General features: G+C 50.5%; 2 protein-coding genes across 5 annotated transcripts in view; one reads left to right on the top strand and one right to left on the bottom strand.

The window, feature by feature from the left end:
• ABL1 (ABL proto-oncogene 1, non-receptor tyrosine kinase) overlaps positions 1-10546 on the top strand; it is an 83086-nt gene extending 72540 nt beyond the window's left edge. For all 4 annotated transcript variants that reach the window (XM_030000429.2, XM_030000433.2, XM_030000431.2 and 1 more), the window contains 5 exons: positions 530-714; positions 2834-2986; positions 3562-3651; positions 3991-4155; positions 6572-10546. In XM_030000429.2, the coding sequence (XP_029856289.1) occupies positions 530-714; positions 2834-2986; positions 3562-3651; positions 3991-4155; positions 6572-8271 (2293 nt within the window). In that variant the 3' untranslated portion in view covers positions 8272-10546. The remainder of the gene's footprint in view (positions 1-529; positions 715-2833; positions 2987-3561; positions 3652-3990; positions 4156-6571) is intronic.
• A 3968-nt stretch (positions 10547-14514) lies between these two features.
• On the bottom strand, positions 14515-17507 carry LOC115335167 (pyroglutamylated RFamide peptide). Its single transcript, XM_030000495.1, has 2 exons — positions 17405-17507; positions 14515-16157 (listed from the first exon to the last, which is right to left on the bottom strand). Exon 2 carries the CDS (start codon positions 16155-16157, stop codon positions 15771-15773), a length of 387 nt encoding a protein of 128 aa, XP_029856355.1. The 5' UTR covers positions 17405-17507; the 3' UTR covers positions 14515-15770.
• Between the last annotated feature and the right edge of the window lie 63 nt (positions 17508-17570).

Consider the following 17570-nt stretch of genomic DNA (forward strand, 5'->3'; position numbering starts at 1 on the left):
GGCCAAAACATGGTATGAGAAAGTTGTGTTGTAAAATGTGGTATGCTTGGGAGGAAGAAGAGCATAGCTGGGAGCTAAACCTGGTGCTTGAGCTAGGACTGGAAAAGGAGTTCTGGAGAGCGACTGGTGTTGGCTGGGGTGACCGAATTGCTAGAGAGGTGGGCAAGAAGTCAGGCATTGAGACTTCGTGTGTTCAGTGCTCATCTGCAGCTATTGATAACTTGAGCACTGACATTTCTTTAAATTATTTTTATCCTGAGGGTGGCAGCTTTTATTGAAAGTGAGGGGGCTTCTTGAAGCTTTCACTTCAAATTAAAAAAAAAGTTTGGATGACAGTCTTACAAAGCTGGAATGGAAAATAACTTTCCCTCTTACATGTATGTGTATAACTACATAATTTCTGTGTAATACTCTGATCAAAATAATCACACACAGGCCCAGGTTTCTTCAGGAACAGCAGATTTCCTTGTTATTGCTAGAAGTGAGATGGTAAAGACTACTCATTGCCTATTTTCGTTCTTGTTTTTAGGGACCTTGCTGCCAGAAACTGCCTTGTAGGGGAGAACCACTTGGTGAAGGTGGCAGACTTTGGCCTGAGCAGGCTAATGACAGGCGACACATACACTGCCCATGCTGGAGCAAAATTCCCTATCAAGTGGACTGCACCAGAAAGCCTGGCCTACAACAAGTTCTCCATTAAGTCTGATGTCTGGGGTAAGAATTTGCAATTATGAATTAATGCAGATTATAGTCTTCTTTTCCAGGGCTGTGAAATGAGGACATTGTGAAACATTTCAGGAGGGAGTGTATTCCCTGGTTTGAGCCATATTGTTCTATGAGCTTGTCAGAGTGCAGGAACTAATCTCTACTAAGTCAGTGTTTGAGTAGAGCACTGAGGATGCCGACCTGAATTTATACGTTTGAATCGTTGCCAAATATGAAAATAAAGGTTACTGTAGTGTTTATAGAAATGTATGAAATGGGGCTGGAGGGCACCGATACTACTGTCTTGATAGAATTCTGGCACAGAACTGTGAAGCGATATATTGTTACGTAGCCAGGACCTTTCTAACTATGTCAAGGAGGAAAGTGAGTATCTGGTTCATTGTATGTTAAAAAAAAAAAAATTACGTGTGTATCGGATAGCTCCAAGCTCATCTTTCTGCATTTTAAAAGAGTAATCTTTGGAATGAGATGAGGAGAAACAGAGAGAAAATTTGATGACAAATGGTTATTGAAGAGCCTTGAAGTGCTGGTGATAAGAGTAGGCTTAGCTAAATGGAGCTACGTTCTATCAAATCTGACTGCAGAAAATCTCATTGTACTTTTTATCAGCCTTTCTTTGGGTTTTATATCTCTGCCATAGCTGTTGGTCAAATTCTCAAAAGTGCACAGAGACATGAGATAGAAGTTTGTGGGACATGGTCCCAAAGGCACTTGGAAAATGTTATCCTGAGCATCTTCTACATATAGAACAACAGATAGTAGTGAAGCAGTGATGAAGCTTTCTGGAGTTTTGGGGAGACTGTGCAGAGAAAGGCTTTATTTTGAAGAAACTTGTAGGTAGCTGGCTGATGCAAAATGTTTTACAGATGGGGGAGGAAAACCCAAAACAGCCTCTCAAGGAGCTGATCAAGGTGTTTTTTCTGCTTTGGACTTGCACGTGGCGGTGTTGGCTGCTGCCAGGTACCTGCCACAGTCTCAAGGATGCTGCTGTATCGCTGTGGTGGCTGCAGGACCCCTGTTGCGTTTAAATAGTAGAGTACTCGGGAAGGAAAGATCCAAAAGGAGTATTGTGTGTCTTTAATTAGGGTTAGCATAACCTTGTGTAGTGAAAGTTGGGGCAGTGGACTTTGGGATCTGATTAGAACAAGCCAGCCATCCCTGGAGGCCACGGCTGCTGCTGGGCACGCCACAGTTTAGACGCTTTCACCTCACTGCCTCAAGACAGCAATCAAAGAAAATTGTGCACAGAAATGTCTAATGTAAATTGCCCTTGGTGGTGTTACCATGTAATGTGATGTGATTTCCTTACTTATGCAGAATTGTAATCGCTTTCTCTTCAGGTTAAGAACAGAATAGGGTGACTGAACTAATTACATGCAGGTTGTTGAACTGGTGTTGAGTTTATTCTGTGTGCCTGACTCCTGGGTTAGCTGCCTGACCCTGGTGCTGACCTGCATCCACACCAACTTCTGGGACTTGAATGCCTTGCCTGTTTCAAGACCCTTTTTGTGCTCTCTCTTTTCCTGTTCAGCTTTCCCTGTGACCAAAATCTCTCGCCCTCACCCTGTCTTGTTGGTAGCACCTGCTGAAGCTTTCCTCTTACCGCTGCCTCCCAGGTTTCCCCTCTAGACCATGCTGCAGCTAAACAAGGGCACCCCAAAAAGCCCCGAGCTATTAAAATGTGCAAGTCCTCTAGGGAGAGGTTGCAGATGAGAGGAGCTGTCAACTTGAGGGAGAGACTGCAGTGCAGCACTGAAATGGTTTCAGCTAATCCACTGTGAAGTCTCTTAATTGTGCCTTTAATAGGACTTGAAGGATCTCAAGGCGTTCAGGTTTGAGACAACTGATACATTGAAAATTAGTCTAATTCTACCCTGTCATATCGCAGGAGACTTGTCTGTGCTGACGAAGAGGCTTGTTACGCTTCTTTAACATTTAAGCTGCTGCTGAGCATGGGATCTGAGCCACCCAGAGCTGGTTTAAGTGTGCAGCACTGTTTAGTGACTACTCCCACTAAACATCCTCTCAAATTTAAGATGAAAATAAAGCTTATTGATTTTTTTAATCTTTTTTTTTTATTATTTTTTTCTTTCTTTCTCCACTGCAGCCTTTGGTGTTCTGCTGTGGGAAATTGCAACCTATGGTATGTCCCCTTACCCTGGGATTGACCTGTCTCAAGTCTATGAGCTGTTGGAGAAAGACTACCGTATGGAGCGCCCGGAAGGCTGTCCTGAGAAAGTTTATGAGCTCATGAGAGCATGTAAGTGTTCCTCAGCCCTGCAAATGCTGCTTTTTAGCTCTGCAGAGGTGCAGTAAAATTGCCGGGTTCTGGCCACATACAGCAAGGCACAAGAAACCCCCTGCCAGTTCCAGTGAAGGTGCAATGCTGTGTAGAAGTGTTTGCTTAAAACTGCTTTCCCCAGAGGACGAACACGCTATGTTCTTCTCTACTGGGAGTACATAGGCCTGGGGGAGAGATTTGTTGTTCAGCTCAATGTTTTCTTTGTCTCCTTTTTCCTGACAATTTAAAGAAAAGCTTGTACTCTAAGGATGAAGCAGGAGCTTCATTAGGCTTCTTAAGGGACCGACTGTTACTCTTCCACTGTGGCCTTTTGGTACGTGACTTACAGTGTGATACGGTTGGTTTTTTTTTTCCAGCATTACTTTGGCTCAGTGGTGGTTGCAGATACCCAGCACCCTTCAGATGAGGTTTTCACGTCATTATTTTATCTCGCCCATTTTATAAAAAAGGAACTGCGATAGCTAGCTCCTCCTGGTGCAGTGTACTGAATGTCTAATGCTGGCAGGAAGTTTTGAGTGGTGTTGTTTTTTCAGGCTGGCAGTGGAGCCCTTCTGATAGACCCTCCTTTGCTGAGATCCATCAGGCCTTTGAAACGATGTTTCAGGAATCCAGCATATCGGATGGTAGGTCTGGGTCCCTCTCGGACCAGCAATTCCAGGGATGGGAAAAGGGCCAACTGCATCCTTAACACTGCACGTTGCTCGTAGGCTGCTTTGCAGTGAAACTCAGTCCTAGGTTATACGGCCTGGTGTGAGTGGCATAGAAAACAGAGAGGTGTTTACATGTGGGCTTTTTCTGTGTATGGGCATGCACCTGATTTTTAAAGGCCCAAATGGCTGAACAACCTCAAGGAAACTCTACCTTGTGTTGTTCGCTTTCCTTTTGTGCTCTTAACTCTGAACAGCACAATAGTTCTTATCTTCTGTTGATTATAGTGATTGTTTTTCTTCTGTTCGTTGCAGAGGTGGAGAAGGAATTGGGAAAGAAGGGCATGAGGAGTGTAGTGAGCAATTTCCTCCAGGCCCCAGAGTTACCAACCAAAACACGAACATCGAGGAGAGCTGCTGAAAGCAAAGATGCCAATGAGGGCTTGGAGACTGCACATGCTCGTGGCCAGGGGGAATGTGGTAGGTTTTAATTAAAGTCATTATTCCTTCAGGAAATACAGAGGAAAACAAAATGCATGTCCAGCTCCAGGTCTTCACCTAGGCAAAGCTGTGTCTAATAACAAGTGCCATCTTTCTGTACCAGTATTGTGTTTCTGGGTGACAGGCTGCTGAGTTTGCCTTCCTGGGTTCAGAACTCCTTTTATTATTTTTTCGCAAAGGTACGTTGTTAATCTTGGGACCAGATACACGCAGCAGCTGGGAGTGTGAATCCTTAACTGGCTGAGGGAGTGGCGTTTTACCTGCCGTTGCTTAGAGAAGCCCTAGGAGTTCTTTTAACTTAATGGCTGTTGCCTGCAGCTCCCTATAGACCAGAGCCTGAGCACAGAGCTCTCTGATCATATCCTCTTCCCACTCCCTGGTAGGAGCTATCAGTGGGATCTCCCACTGCATCTGAGTGCTGGGTAATCTGCTGTGTTCAAGCCACTTTACACTACCACACTGCATAATTTAAAGCAGGAGGATTGCTCGGGTTTAGCAAGCCCCATAAGGGAGGTTTCTTCACTGTTCCATCCTACCAGATTTGTGCTTGGAGCACTGAAGAGTATTACTCTTGGCAGGTACCAAATATAATTTCAGCAAGGGACAAAGAGGTATTTACAGAATCTTCCATGAAATTAAACTCTCTTTCAATCAGTTTCTTCAAGAACTTACCTTCCCGTCTGAGGTAATAAAAGCAGTAGTAAAACGCTGAATGTATACAGCAGATTTGTATCTAGCTCATTTGAAAAACATTAAGGTAAAACAAAATACAGTGTTTTATTCCAGCTCCTGTTGAGGCTGCCTTCTCTGACCATTCATGTGACTGACCTTTTTTGTGTAATGTCACCTAGTAGTACATGTTTCAGTAGCAGATGTACATCTAGGCAAAGAGGGGAAAAAAAGAGGGGATGTTAAATGTTTGAAAAAGGAAGCATCAGTGATTTAGAAAGGAACGTTATTTACTGTATATAGGAAATATAATTGCCTAGTATTACAAGCTTTGAAGTAAAATAACTTCATTTAAATACTTAAGGGCTTTGAGAGATTCAAGTGCAGCAGGAATAATATGATTTTAACATTATGCTGGGAACCATTTCACTCTTTATTGTGAAAGAAAATATTTCACATTAAAGTTTTATTGCAGTTTCCCCTTCAATTGTCAGTGTTTCCATAGCAAGTCCAGTGGCTGGAAGCTGATCCTCAGTGCAAGCTGCTAGTTTTCTCTGGATCCTCCGCAGCTCCGCTGTGTCTAGACACAGTAAGACCATGGCTTCCCAAAGTGCTGTGAGAGCTCTTCTGCTTGTCCAGGTCCCCATAAGTTTTTGTGTGGGAATGGTTTAACTGCACGTGGTCCTGTGGAAGTGTGCTGTCTTCTCAAAGTACACAACAATTTTTTCTTCAAATTCTCTCTCCTCAACGAAAATCCCTTCCTCAACCAAAATCCTACCCATAGCATGATGATCACCAATATGTGACTAAGCAGCATTCTCCTTTTCCCCTATGACTCTGCTTCATCTCCCTTCTTACTGCCTAGTGGAGCTGTAAATGTATATGCTGCCCTGAAGGCATTCCTCCTTTGAATTAGAATGCCATCTGAGTGCCTGGCCTGGGAATGAGACCCCCTGTCAGTCAAATATGGAGACCTTCAGGACTCTGGATAAATATATTATAAACCACTACTCATTTTTAAATGCCTCTTGTTAAGTGGAAAAAGGGTCACCCCATTATTTCCTTCTGGAGCAATGCTGCTGAAGGAGGCTGTTACTGCCACTTTCCACCATTATTGTACAAAGCTGGCCATCTTCGTGGTGGTATGACCCGAAGTGTTCAGCTGTCAAAGGGCGTCTTGATTTCTGCTTGTGAAAAAATTATTTCCATTCCCCACAAAGGATGACATCAGGAAAGGAGGTTAGGAGTATCAGAATCTAAATGAACAAGGAGACTGGGGATGGAGGTGAGTTAGAGAGGTGTCTTATTAATTCGGAGGGTCGGCTATTCAAAAGACGGCAACAGCACAGGGACTAAAGCAAAGGCCTCTTAATATTTATCTTCTTCACCGTGTAAAGTTTAGACAAGTCTCCAGATGTGAGGGCGGGAATCTGAACATAAACATTTTGTGTTTGTATGTCGCTGTTTAAATCAGAAGCCTACAGGGAGGGTAATTTGGCAGCCGAGTTCTGTAGAGGCCACCTCAGAAATGAATGTATGCAGGACTAGGGACCACATTCAGTCCAGGCTTGAATGTGGCTGTATTTGCTTTACTTCTGGTCTGAAGTTGTGTCTCTTTACAGAACCTGCACCTTTCGGAGGTGCTGCAGTGGTTTGATCCTGGAAGAAAAATGATTATTCTGGCTCCTGAAGCAATGCTCAATAGACTCTTTTCTTTCCCTTGCAGACCCTCTGGATCATGAACCTGCTATTTCCCCCTTGCTCCCACGGAAGGAGAGGGTGGCCATGGAGAGTAGTTTGAATGAAGATGAGAGGCTGCTTCCGAAAGACAAAAAGCACAACCTCTTCAGTGCCCTTATCAAGAAGAAGAAGAAGACTGCCCCTACCCCTCCGAAACGGAGCAGTTCCTTCAGAGAGATGGACGGCCACTCGGACCGCAGGGCGGGTGGGGAGGAGGAGTGCAGGGATGCTGGCAATGGAGCTTTCATTGCACCCCCCACAGATGCAGCTGACCCCTCCAAGTTTCAGAGCCCAAGCAACGGGGCTGGTGTCACCAATGGGGTTGTTGCTGGGAACTCTGGATTTTTATCTCCCCATTTACGGAAGAAGTCGAGCACGATGAGCAGCAGTCGAGGGGTGGCTGGTGAAGAGGAGAGTAGTTCCAACTCCAGCAAGCGTTTCTTAAGGTCCTGCTCAGCCTCCTGTGTGCCCCACGGAGCAAAGGACACAGAATGGAAATCTGTGACTCTGCCTCGGGATTTGCAGTCCACGGGACGCCAGTTTGATTCCTCTACTTTTGGAGGACACAAAAGTGAAAAGCCAGCACTGCCTCGGAAGCGGGCAAACGAGGCCAAGACAGACATTTCTGTCAGGGGAACAGTGACCCCTCCTCCACGGCTGCTTAAGAAAAATGAAGAGACCACTGATGACGTGTTCAAAGATGCAGAGTCAAGCCCTGGCTCCAGCCCTCCCACTCTGACGCCAAAACTTGGCCGTAGGCAACCTGCTGCCCCTCCTTCCTCCAGCGTGCTCCACAAGGACGATGGAGTCAAATCCAGTGCCTTAGGTACCACTGTGATGATGGACCAAGGTTCTGCTGCCAAACCCAACCCTGCTGGGTTCGTGGTTGCCGGCAAGGCTTCCTCTGAGGAGCCACGGCTGAGGAGGCTCAAGCAGACCTCAGAGTCGGCAGGGAAGGACAAAGGGAAGTTATCGAAGCTGAAACCAGCACCTCCGCTTCCGCTTTCTTCATCGTCCATCAGCAAGCCTGGGAAGGTTTCTCACAGTCCCAGCCATGAAGCAGCAGCAGATGTGGTGTCTGGGCTGAAATCCAAACAGTTGACTCAGGTTGGAGAGGCTGCAAGCAGCGATGCTGTCAAGCCAAACCAGTCAGGGGAAGGTGTGAAAAAGCTGGGGATCCCCTCTGTACCAAAGCCACAGTCCTCTACAAAGCTGCTGATGAGCACGGCGGCCCCAGCTGCCTCTTCCTCATCTGTACCCTCTGCCCCAGGCGGGGACCAGCCATCATCTACAGCCTTCATCCCTCTTATATCCACTAGGGTCTCGCTGCGGAAGACCCGGCAGCCCCCAGAGAGGATTGCCAGTGGCACCATCACTAAAGGGGTGGTGTTGGAAAGCACTGAGGCTCTGCGGATCGCCATCAGCAAGAACTCTGAACAAATGGCAAGCCACAGCGCTGTCTTGGAGGCTGGCAAGAACCTCTACACGTTCTGCGTGAGCTATGTGGACTCCATTCAGCAGATGAGGAACAAATTTGCCTTTCGGGAGGCCATCAATAAGCTGGAGAATAACCTACGGGAGCTTCAGATCTGCCCGGCAACAGCTGGCAGTGGTCCTGCAGCCACCCAGGACTTTAGCAAACTTCTCAGTTCAGTGAAAGAAATCAGCGACATTGTTCAGAGGTAGCAGAAGCCAGGTTAAAAAAAAAAATTAAAAAATGAATAAATCACAATGGGCCAAAGCCAACTGTGGAGAGGGTAACGTGTGGACTGACAAAGGACTGGGGCGTTCAGGTTAGGGCTGTGCGAAAGACAGACTGTGAATGGATGCCCCAGCTCCAAAGGGCAGGGCTGTGTTCAAGAGGCACTTTCCACCCTCTTAACTCAGATTCCCTGTGTTTCATATACTTGTAATCGTCTTATCTGTGGAGTTCTTGCCTTGTGGACTACAAGTCTAAATGCTGATGTCACACCATGCCTTTTTATTAATATTTTATTGTTCTGGACAGATGATTAAGACTGAAGCCAGACTGGTGGACACTGAGATGCCATCCTCCTCAGGAGGACTTTCTACTGCATTTTCGTTCCCTCCCTCTGCCCCACTGTACACAAGGATGACTGTTTGAATAGCAATATACCCACTGCATTTCTTGGGAGAGTTGCAGCACACGTCCCTGGCCCGAGTCTGACATTTACCAGACGTTAATGCGACAGATTTGGTGCTTGGGTGGGAAGGGGGGAAAATTGTTAATGTAAGGTTTTTTTTGATGACAGAATGCTACAAGTGATGTTTGCCCGAATTATTGCTATGATTCCGCCTGCTGCCCTTCGTTTCTGTGTTTTCAGTAATTTCTTAATGTTATTGAGCCCAAACGAATTGCTCGGGTTCAAAATATTGCAGACAGCACCCTCTAATGTAGTGGCACAGGAGCCTGTTTGCAGATCTCCCTTGGTAGCGAAAGAGGACTGGAGAAGGTCTGAGGAAGGATGTGCTGTCACACTCTCGTGATATCTAACATTAATCGGGCTGGCGTTTGGGGTGGAGGGTTGCAGAGGTCAGGGAGCAGTAGGCTGGTGCTGAGCAAGGCATCGCTCCCTGAAAGACAGGAGGGTTGCAGCAGGGGGACATAGCTTAGGATGAGCTCAGAGTTACCACTGTGCCTCCAACAGTCATTTCAGCTGAGCTTGCACATCGCAGATGAGCGAGAACTGCTGTTTCTCTAGTTGAATTTCCAGGGTTTTGTTCTATGAGTGGAGATGGGACCTGGCTTCTGCCCTCCCGTAGAGACCTGTGCTTTGAGGGGCTGTGGTGCCTCCCTTTCCGTGCCAGTGCTAACTCCCCATGAAGAGCTCAGATGCCAGTACTTTGGGGTTAAAACCGTCACTACCTTCATGCCAGTGTGGTTCCATCCAGCATCAAACAAGGATCTGTGAAGACTGCAGATGCTTCTCTTGGGTGCATCTCCTGAGGAAACTGCCACAAAATGCTGACAGCAGGACTCCTGGGCTTCCTTTCCAAGGTCCTGTGACCTTCCCAACTAATGCAACACAACTGGGAACTAACTGTGACTCGTGAAAATAGTGAAAGAACAAGGTTTAGGGCTATTAACAGTGCAATTTAACTCCTCTTAACAGTTCCAAACGAGAAAAAAGCATTTTCCATGTCCTGTTCCTCAGTAACTCGTGACCCCTCTTGTGTATCTTAAACACTAATTGCCTTCAATTGTATTTTATTCTGTTCTCTTTGGAACTGTTTGTTTTGTATATGATTTCTAGTACTTCACTCGTGTGTGTTCACGCCACTTCTCGCCCTCACAAACAGCCATGACTTAACACATGACAAATGTTCAAAAGAAAATACACACTTCTGCCACAGGCTGCCTTTAAAAATGTAAAGGAAAAAAAAAAAAAACAACCAACCCTTGGACTGTCTCTTTCCTGGAGGTACTGTTTTTACTTTGATAACATATTGTGCCACTATATTATACATTTGTATCTCGTTATTACACACTTTTGTAGACTTGTCTTTTTTACAGTGTGTAAATAGCTCTGTCCTTCACCTCTGTGATACTTAAGGGGGTTGTTTCCCCTTTAATTTGGTCCAGTACAGATTGTTTCTGTACACGACTTTCAATTCTTCCTCCTCTCTTTCTCTATTTTTCATTTTTTTGATTTATTTTTTATTCCAGTCTCTCTTGCGTAGTATATTTAAAAATAAATCAATGTTGAGGAAAACCCGTGTTTGTCTGTTAGCAAGGCTTTTGAAACCCAGTTACCTCCCCTTAGACTCCATGTCCGAAAAGAGGGGTTCCCTGTTTGAGTGGTTCACCGGGGCCCTTCGGCACAGCGGTCTGGTCAGAGCCAGGCAGCAGCACCTTTCCGTGTCCTTTTGATCTGGTTCTGAAAAGTCAGGAGAGAAAAAAGATGCACAGAATAAAGACTCTGTCATCAGCTCTTTTGAATCAAAGACTGCTGTTGTCTTCAATGAGATTCAAATCAGAGATTTGACTTTTAAACTTTTCTTCCTTTTAATTGTTTGTATTGGGTAATTCAGCTGCTGTTGTTTTTTCCTCCTCCTCTGCTGTGAAATGACCTGTGAGTTTCTGTCCTCAGAGAGTTCTGGCTGCTCCCTCCCTCATTTCTGGTTGTCCATCCTTATCTTCTGTTTTCAGAGTACCTTCAGCCTTTCCAGGAAATCTTGAGGGAGGGACATATCCAGGTACTAAGCAGCCTCTAAAATGAGATACTGCCTTGATTAGTGCAGATGCTGAAGACTAAAAAAGGATGAGAAGGAAACAAGGGCAGATGACAGTGAGTGGTGTCCCCGAGGTCCCGCAGTTGCTCAGTGATGGTTTAGGGTCATAACCCAGCTCACCCTATTTCTGATCCCCTCAACAAGTCCTTGGTGAAATCTGTCGGTCCTGGCACAGGGAACTGCTCGCTGGTGGACCATGGGAACAAGGTTTGTCGGAAACCTTGTCTTGCTGTGACGGTGATTGCATTGGGCCGCTTCTAAATGAGCCTGAAGAAGATGAAAAGAGCAGGAGGATGCTGTTGGCAAGTGTAAGTGCAGTTAATGGTCTGCACTTGGCAAGGCTCGGGCTACTTTTTGGCAAAGTGGTGGTGTCCGGTGAACGTACACGCAGAGCTACAAGGGGTTCCTGGTTATTCTGTGGTGATGACCCTGGCAAAGATCAATGTCCAGGCTGCTCTTTGTTTACAATCTCTAGCATAAAGACTTGAATACAGTGAATAGCTGTGGGCTGAGGGAAGATGGAGAAGCTTAACCTGCCCCTAAATACGATCAGTCCTGGTGATCTCCATCTCTCCTTGCTTAGGGATGAGTCCATGGTGTCGTGGGAAGGCAGAGGCTGGTTGACCTGGCTGGGGAAAGCCCTGGGATCTGCAGTGGTGGGAGTGAAAGAGAGGGGATTAAAGGCTAAATTTAGCTGAGTACAGTAGGAGTTGATTTAACAGATCAATGCATTTAACAGTTTGATTGCACCAATTTTCAAGGCTATTGAGCTTGAAAGTGAGAGTGCTCTGGGGGAAAAATAGCTGTGTTTGTGTTTTTGTTTTGGTTTTTGTGTCTTTGAAATTACAATGTTCACTCTCTTAAGTTTTCCTTTAATGTCATCCTGCCTTTTGTGGAGAAGTTGTTTGTCACAAGATGCAGTCAGTGTTTTACACTCTTTCTCAAAAAAAAAAAAAAAAAAAGTTATTAAAGATAGGCTGGTGTGGCAGCCTGTCTTGTAGAGATGCTGCTGGACCAGCGGCACTCTCAGGTGTGCGGGAGCATTGCCTGCCCCCAGGGATGATCGGGGGCCAACTGACAGCCTCTTCCTTGTTTGACGTTAATCCTTTCACGATTGAAAAGAGAGGAAAATATACCTAAGCTCTGTGTCACCTCTGAAGAGAGTGTTCGTGGCATCGCACGTGCATCTAAAAGCGGGCTGGCAGCGGAGTGGGATGGGCTCGGGAGCTGCTCCTGGTCCGAGGGTGAGGCCTGGCCTGGGCAGGTTGCTGGGTACGATGCTCCTGGATCAATCTGCTTCTCGGGTCAGTCCTGATGCCTTGACAGTGCTGTCGGGGCCCCTAAAGCTGTGGGGTTTGGGACAGCCCTGCAAGTCATTTGACTGTTTAGGCTGGGCTCAAAACTGCCCTCCCTGGGAGTGGAGTGCTGCTCGGTGTTTTTTCAACAGTAGATCCAGCTCAGCAGAAAGTTTACCTGCAAACCAGGCTACTCTGAACTGTTTTCTCGGCAATCGCCCCCCTGTTGAAGGTTATGTGTTTGTCCTAACATCCAGTCTGCTGATAAAGGTCCTACCTGTGCTCCCAAAGCCGCAGTGCTGAATGACCCAGTTATGATGCATTAGCCTCTTCACGAGTCCCCTGGACGTGATTAAATAGGCCTCTTTCTCTACAGAGGATCCACTTGGGTTTCTGAGATTTGCTGCTCCTGTTGTGTGTGTTTGTAGTGCTGCGGGTCTGCTCGGGACGGCGGAAAAATGAGGAGCAGCCTACGGGAATGGAGCAGATGAGTGGAGATGGGGCTGGGGCAAGGACGAGGCTTGTACCCTGGTCAGGGAAGGATAACGGGGTGTTTTATAGAGGGTTCCAGCAGCGGCGAAGTTGGCAGCACGTGTCTGCATCGGTCCTTGCTGGCTGGGTCCACTGGCCATGTGTAGAAGAATCCAATGCCTACTTGATGCCATCCCTTTGTGGGCTGTCTTGCGTGGCAGGCGGTCGTGCCGGTGCTCCAGGCAAGTCATCCTGCCCTGTCTACACCCTGCTCTGCCGCCTGCATGGCCATGCTGCAGTGAATCTGGCTCCTTATGGATCGGTGTGCAGGTTGGTTCTGAGCTCTCTGGCTCTCAAAGGTGTCGGGGGTCTGGGTGTCCCCCTGGGAGCTGCCCCACAAAGGGACCCAGGAGGGGAGGAATTGGGAGGGGGAATATGTTCCCTTGGGAGGGGGAATATGTTCCCATGGGAGCTGGACGGGAGACACCATGTCCAGCATGCAAGGATGGGCTTTCCAGCCTCCTGGGGGTTGCTCCTGGTGTATTCCACCCTCCTTCCTCCCAGACAACACCCCCAAACTTCAGGCAGTTATTTTCCATCACTTTTACCACCTCCTCCTCCCCCCCCCCAGCCTCAATCACCAAGGAGCAATAACGAAGAGCCTGGAGCTGCCTTTTCCCGAGCACATCAGCCAAGGGGTGCTCCAGGGGTGCTGCGACCCCTCGCCTGCCCCACATCGCGGCCTGCCAGGAGCCCCTTTCTTCCCGGCGGGTGAGGGGGGTGATGGCATCGCCCCCACAGCACGGAGCTGCCCATCAAGGAGCCCCCCGGGCGTGCGGGCTGAGCCCAGCTCTGTCCCACCTGCCAGGTAAGCTCTGTGGGAAGCACTGGCTTTTACTTTTAAATAAGTTATACAGAGGGTTATTGCACTTCAATCAAAGCCTCGTTATATGTGGGGTTTTATCACGCTGCTCTGACCCTGTTCCTCACCTGGACTTGAGAGCAGGAGCCCAGGCATCCTCCCCAGCCCCAGAATCGCTCAGCAGGTTTCTTTTCCCTTCCCGCAACAGACGGTGCCGCTTTTCCCTGCATCGTGGCAAAGCCAGGGATTTACCGGCCCTCACTAACCCAGCATTGCTCAAAACTCTTCCCCCTTCCTCCCTCCCATCCCTCCCCCCAACTCCAGCGCAGGGTAAAATTGATCAGTGCAGATTTATTGATGGTTTGAACACTCAAAAGAAAGGGAAAAGAAAAAAAAAAAAAGATGTTGCCATAGAAACATCGATAAAGCTCCCGTCTCCGCGATGTGATCGCTGCGCCTGCGTCCCCCGAACCGGCGGCCTTTGGTGGGGTGGGAGTCGAGATGGATCGGAGGTGGGTTTGGGGGTGCCCGGGGTTGGGGGCTGCATGGGCTCAGCCACCCCGAGTGCCACCGGGTTTGTTGGTCGCTGCCGTAGTCCCTGCGGTGCAAGATGATGACTGCAGCAGAGATGCAGGGGAAGGAAAACGCCCTTCATCTCCTTCGCCTTCGCAGCCGGCGCTGTCCTCGTGCGAGGGCCAAACCTTGGCATCGTCCGTATCCCTGCAAATCCGGAGTTCCTCCCTTTTTGCACCCGTGGGGCTGTGACCCGCGTGTAGCTTCCCCAGGGGAGCCTGCTCCTGTGCCTCCATCACTCCTCCCTAGACCTGCCTGCCCCACGGCTGGTGTTTTCCTGCGGGTTCCAGCTTGCCTCCGTTCAGCCTTTGCTTGCGCACCGCTCCTGCTGCGAGAGTAACTCACACCAGCCCCGGCAGCGCCGTATTAAGTGGTCTGTCTGCTTGATGGATATTACGATGCACCTCTTGGAGCCTGATTCCCCCCCTCCCCGCCCCAAGTCCTGCCACGGTCTTTGATTTTGAGGGCGCAATTTAGCGCTTGCAAATCATTGCCCTGCTTCATTTTTGTGCCTGCAATGAAATATTAACAGTCATTAGGTGTCTAACTTGCCGTTAGTGCCTGCAAGCCAGGTAGTTAGACCTCTGATTACTAATACCTTTGCCTGCAGCGGCAGGCACAAAAGCAAATGGCATTGGCGTTGGCAGAACTAAATCTACCCAAAGGAGAAGGCAATTGCTGTAGAGTGGGGCTTGTCCTTCGCAGCCGTGGCTGTGCTGCCTTTTGGGGCTAGCGATTCTCCCAAGCTGCACCGTTGGCAGCGGAGGGGACTGGAGAGCAGAAGGACACCGAGCACCCGTTGGTGGTCCCGGGTAGGCGCAGGGGTCCTTGTTTCAGCCCTTCTGCACCCAAGTTTCTGCAGCAGCTACAGCTGGGAATAGGTGGAGGTGAGGCCAGGAGGGGGTTAGGAAGGGGCAGGCTTTCAGGCAAGTGCTGGGGGGATGTGACGAGGACGCTGAAGGTCGGTCGTCGCCGTCTCACCCTGGTGAGGACTACGACAGCACCTGAGGTCGGGGGGGTGAGCGGGGCGGTGGGACTGCAGCAGCACTGGTGATGCCAGGGCAGGTTTCCGTGCTCACGCCAGGGATTTCTAAGGACAAAATTTTCTCGAACCCTGCTGCTCTGGCCTGGTTTGCACGCAGGAGCCGGCTCTTGTAAGTGGCATCTTGACACTAAGCAGAATTTGCTGCCGGAGGGACTTTTCCTTAATAGGCAGGAGAGCAGCAACTCTGTGACTCTGCAGAGAGCTCTGAGGGACCTGCTCCTCCCCGACAGCCCTGCCCTGGCTGGCAGCTACAGGCAAGCCCCAGGGGACTGTCACCACCAGGACTATCCCGCTGTAACCCTTCAACCCTCCAGCCTCGGCCCCTGGCCTTGCCGGCTCCGCCTGTCCTACTGTGGCATCCCTGCTCTCCGCCTGCGCCGCGGCGCTGGAGACCCAGCGCAGGGCCCTTTCCCTGTGCCCCAGCAAAGGCCACGCGTGACCGGGGAAGGGACACGGTGGCTTCTTTTTAAGGCACCCTCCTCTTCTTCCATTGCACCGGCTGGAAACAGGGACATGAGATCTGGAGCAGGGCTGCAAGTGGAGCAAACGCGGTGTCCCTCCTCCCCAAGGCAATCCCAGCAGCAAACCCCCCCCGATACTCTTTTGTCCGAGCGAACCTAGGTGAGATGGAAGGGAAGGACGGGACGGGGTGACCCGCAGGAGCTGGGGGGTCGAGTCTGGGCTCTCATCTCCCAAAGCGGAACGTGAAGCCCCCTTTTTTCCTGTTGTAGCCATTGAGCTCCTCGGCCAGGTTCCCCAGCGTGCCGCTGCGCTTCAACCCTCCCGCCGGCAGCAGCTCGGAGCCCCCTTGCCTGCCCGGCCGCTGCCCGGTCCCCTCCTTGCCGTAGCCCCGCAGCTCCCGCACGATGCCCAGCAGCGCGCTCGGCTCCTCGCTTCGCCTCCGCTTTGCTCCTGCCCTCCAGCCGGCACCCAAGTCCTCAAACGCCGCTTCCCAGCTGGGCTTGAGCGGGGTCCCTTCCCCGGGGTGTCCCTGCTCCTGCAGCTCGCTGGGAGGGAAGCAGGCCCCCAGACTCAGGAGGAAGAGGCAGGACAGCGAGTAGGGTGCTTTCATCTGGGGGAAGCGCAGGAAGGGAAAGACGTGTCGGTAAACCACAGAGCATCCTCGGGCAGCAGCTAAAGCAGCAGCAAGGGCTGCCCTCGGCTAGCACGTGTTCCCCATCCCTGCTGCAGCCCCCACAAACCAGCCCCGCCACCCCTACACCCTGCAAAAAAACCCTTCCAGCACCCACCACTCCTCCTGCAGCCTCCGCACCAGCACCCGGCTGCAGTGGGGATGCTGGGGGGGGGGGGTGTGTGTGTCTGAGCTCGCTCTACCTCTCCGCTGCCTCCTTCAGACCCGCTCCCCTTCATCTTTAGCAGCTCTGAGCTCACAAATTATAGCTACTCCCCTGGTTTGCAGCCAAGAGCCGGGCTTTGCTTGGATGGGGCTGGCTGAGTGGGCTATTAGCCGGGAAGGCTGATGGGCTCCGGAGCCGCCTGCTCCTCTTAGAGGCACTGCGGGGAGGACTTAAGTGCATTCACCTGAGCCGGCCTTATCTTCCCAATGCGCAGGTCCTACCTGCAGTGCCTGGCTAATGCGAGCGCAGAGGAAGGTGCTCGACATCCCTCTGCTTTATGGGGCTCGGAGGTGCCCCGCCGACAGCAGGGTCTGCTGAGCAGAGCGGGAGGGAGCGTGGTCCTGGACCGCGTGCAGCAATGCCGCAGGCACCCGGGGTGACCTTGAGCGCGGGCAGGGCTGCTCTGCCTCCCCTTCGTCCCCCCGCGAAGGCTCGGAAAGGGGAAATGGATTTTTTTTATTATTATTTTTATGATTTTCTCCTGGAGATATTGCCTTTAAAGTCATGGCAGGCGATGGGGGCCAGGGTTTCTGCCCTGTGCTTGCAGGGTGGGGGGCTGCTGTGGGTGCTCCTCGCTCCTGCACTGAACCTAGCTGAGCCTAAGCCCCCGCCTGTCCTCCCCAGCAACCCCCCCACCCGTGGGCTTCGCTTCGGGGTGCTCCCTGCGTTGTTTCGCACCTTGCCACTGTTCCGCGCTCTCCCCTTTTGCAGCCAGTTGCCCATCGTGGAGCCAAATCGCTGGATGCGGCCAGAGCGGGGGGCGCCTTCCCAGCACCAGCGATCGGTGCTGCTGAGTCCCGTTTTGGGGTCTGGGGGGTGCTGGTGGGTGCCCTGCCCGCTGCCCCCAGCTGCCTCCCACCAGCCCTTGCCTCCTCGCTGCCTGTCGAGGCAGGGTGCAAAGCAGGCACCCAGGGGTAGACAGACAGACAGACAGACAGACAGACGGCCGCCAGCAACTCACCTCTCCGCCTCGGACGATGCCCCAATGCCGCCCGTCCTGGACCTGCTCCGTGCCGCCCCGAGCCCGTGCCCGGACTGAGCTGACCAGCTCGCCTCGCCCGCCGTTAAATACCCACCGGTGCTAATTGCCGTGTCACCCCTCGAGCGCGTGGCCGGCTCGCAGGGCT

Source organism: Aquila chrysaetos, chromosome 24 (genome assembly GCF_900496995.4).
Source record: "Aquila chrysaetos chrysaetos chromosome 24, bAquChr1.4, whole genome shotgun sequence".
Taxonomy (NCBI): domain Eukaryota; kingdom Metazoa; phylum Chordata; class Aves; order Accipitriformes; family Accipitridae; genus Aquila; species Aquila chrysaetos.

What these genes read in the sequence shown, in the direction of transcription:
- LOC115335167 (XM_030000495.1), bottom strand. Translation starts at nt 16,157, where the DNA reads ATGAAAGCACCCTACTCGCTGTCCTGCCTCTTCCTCCTGAGTCTGGGG.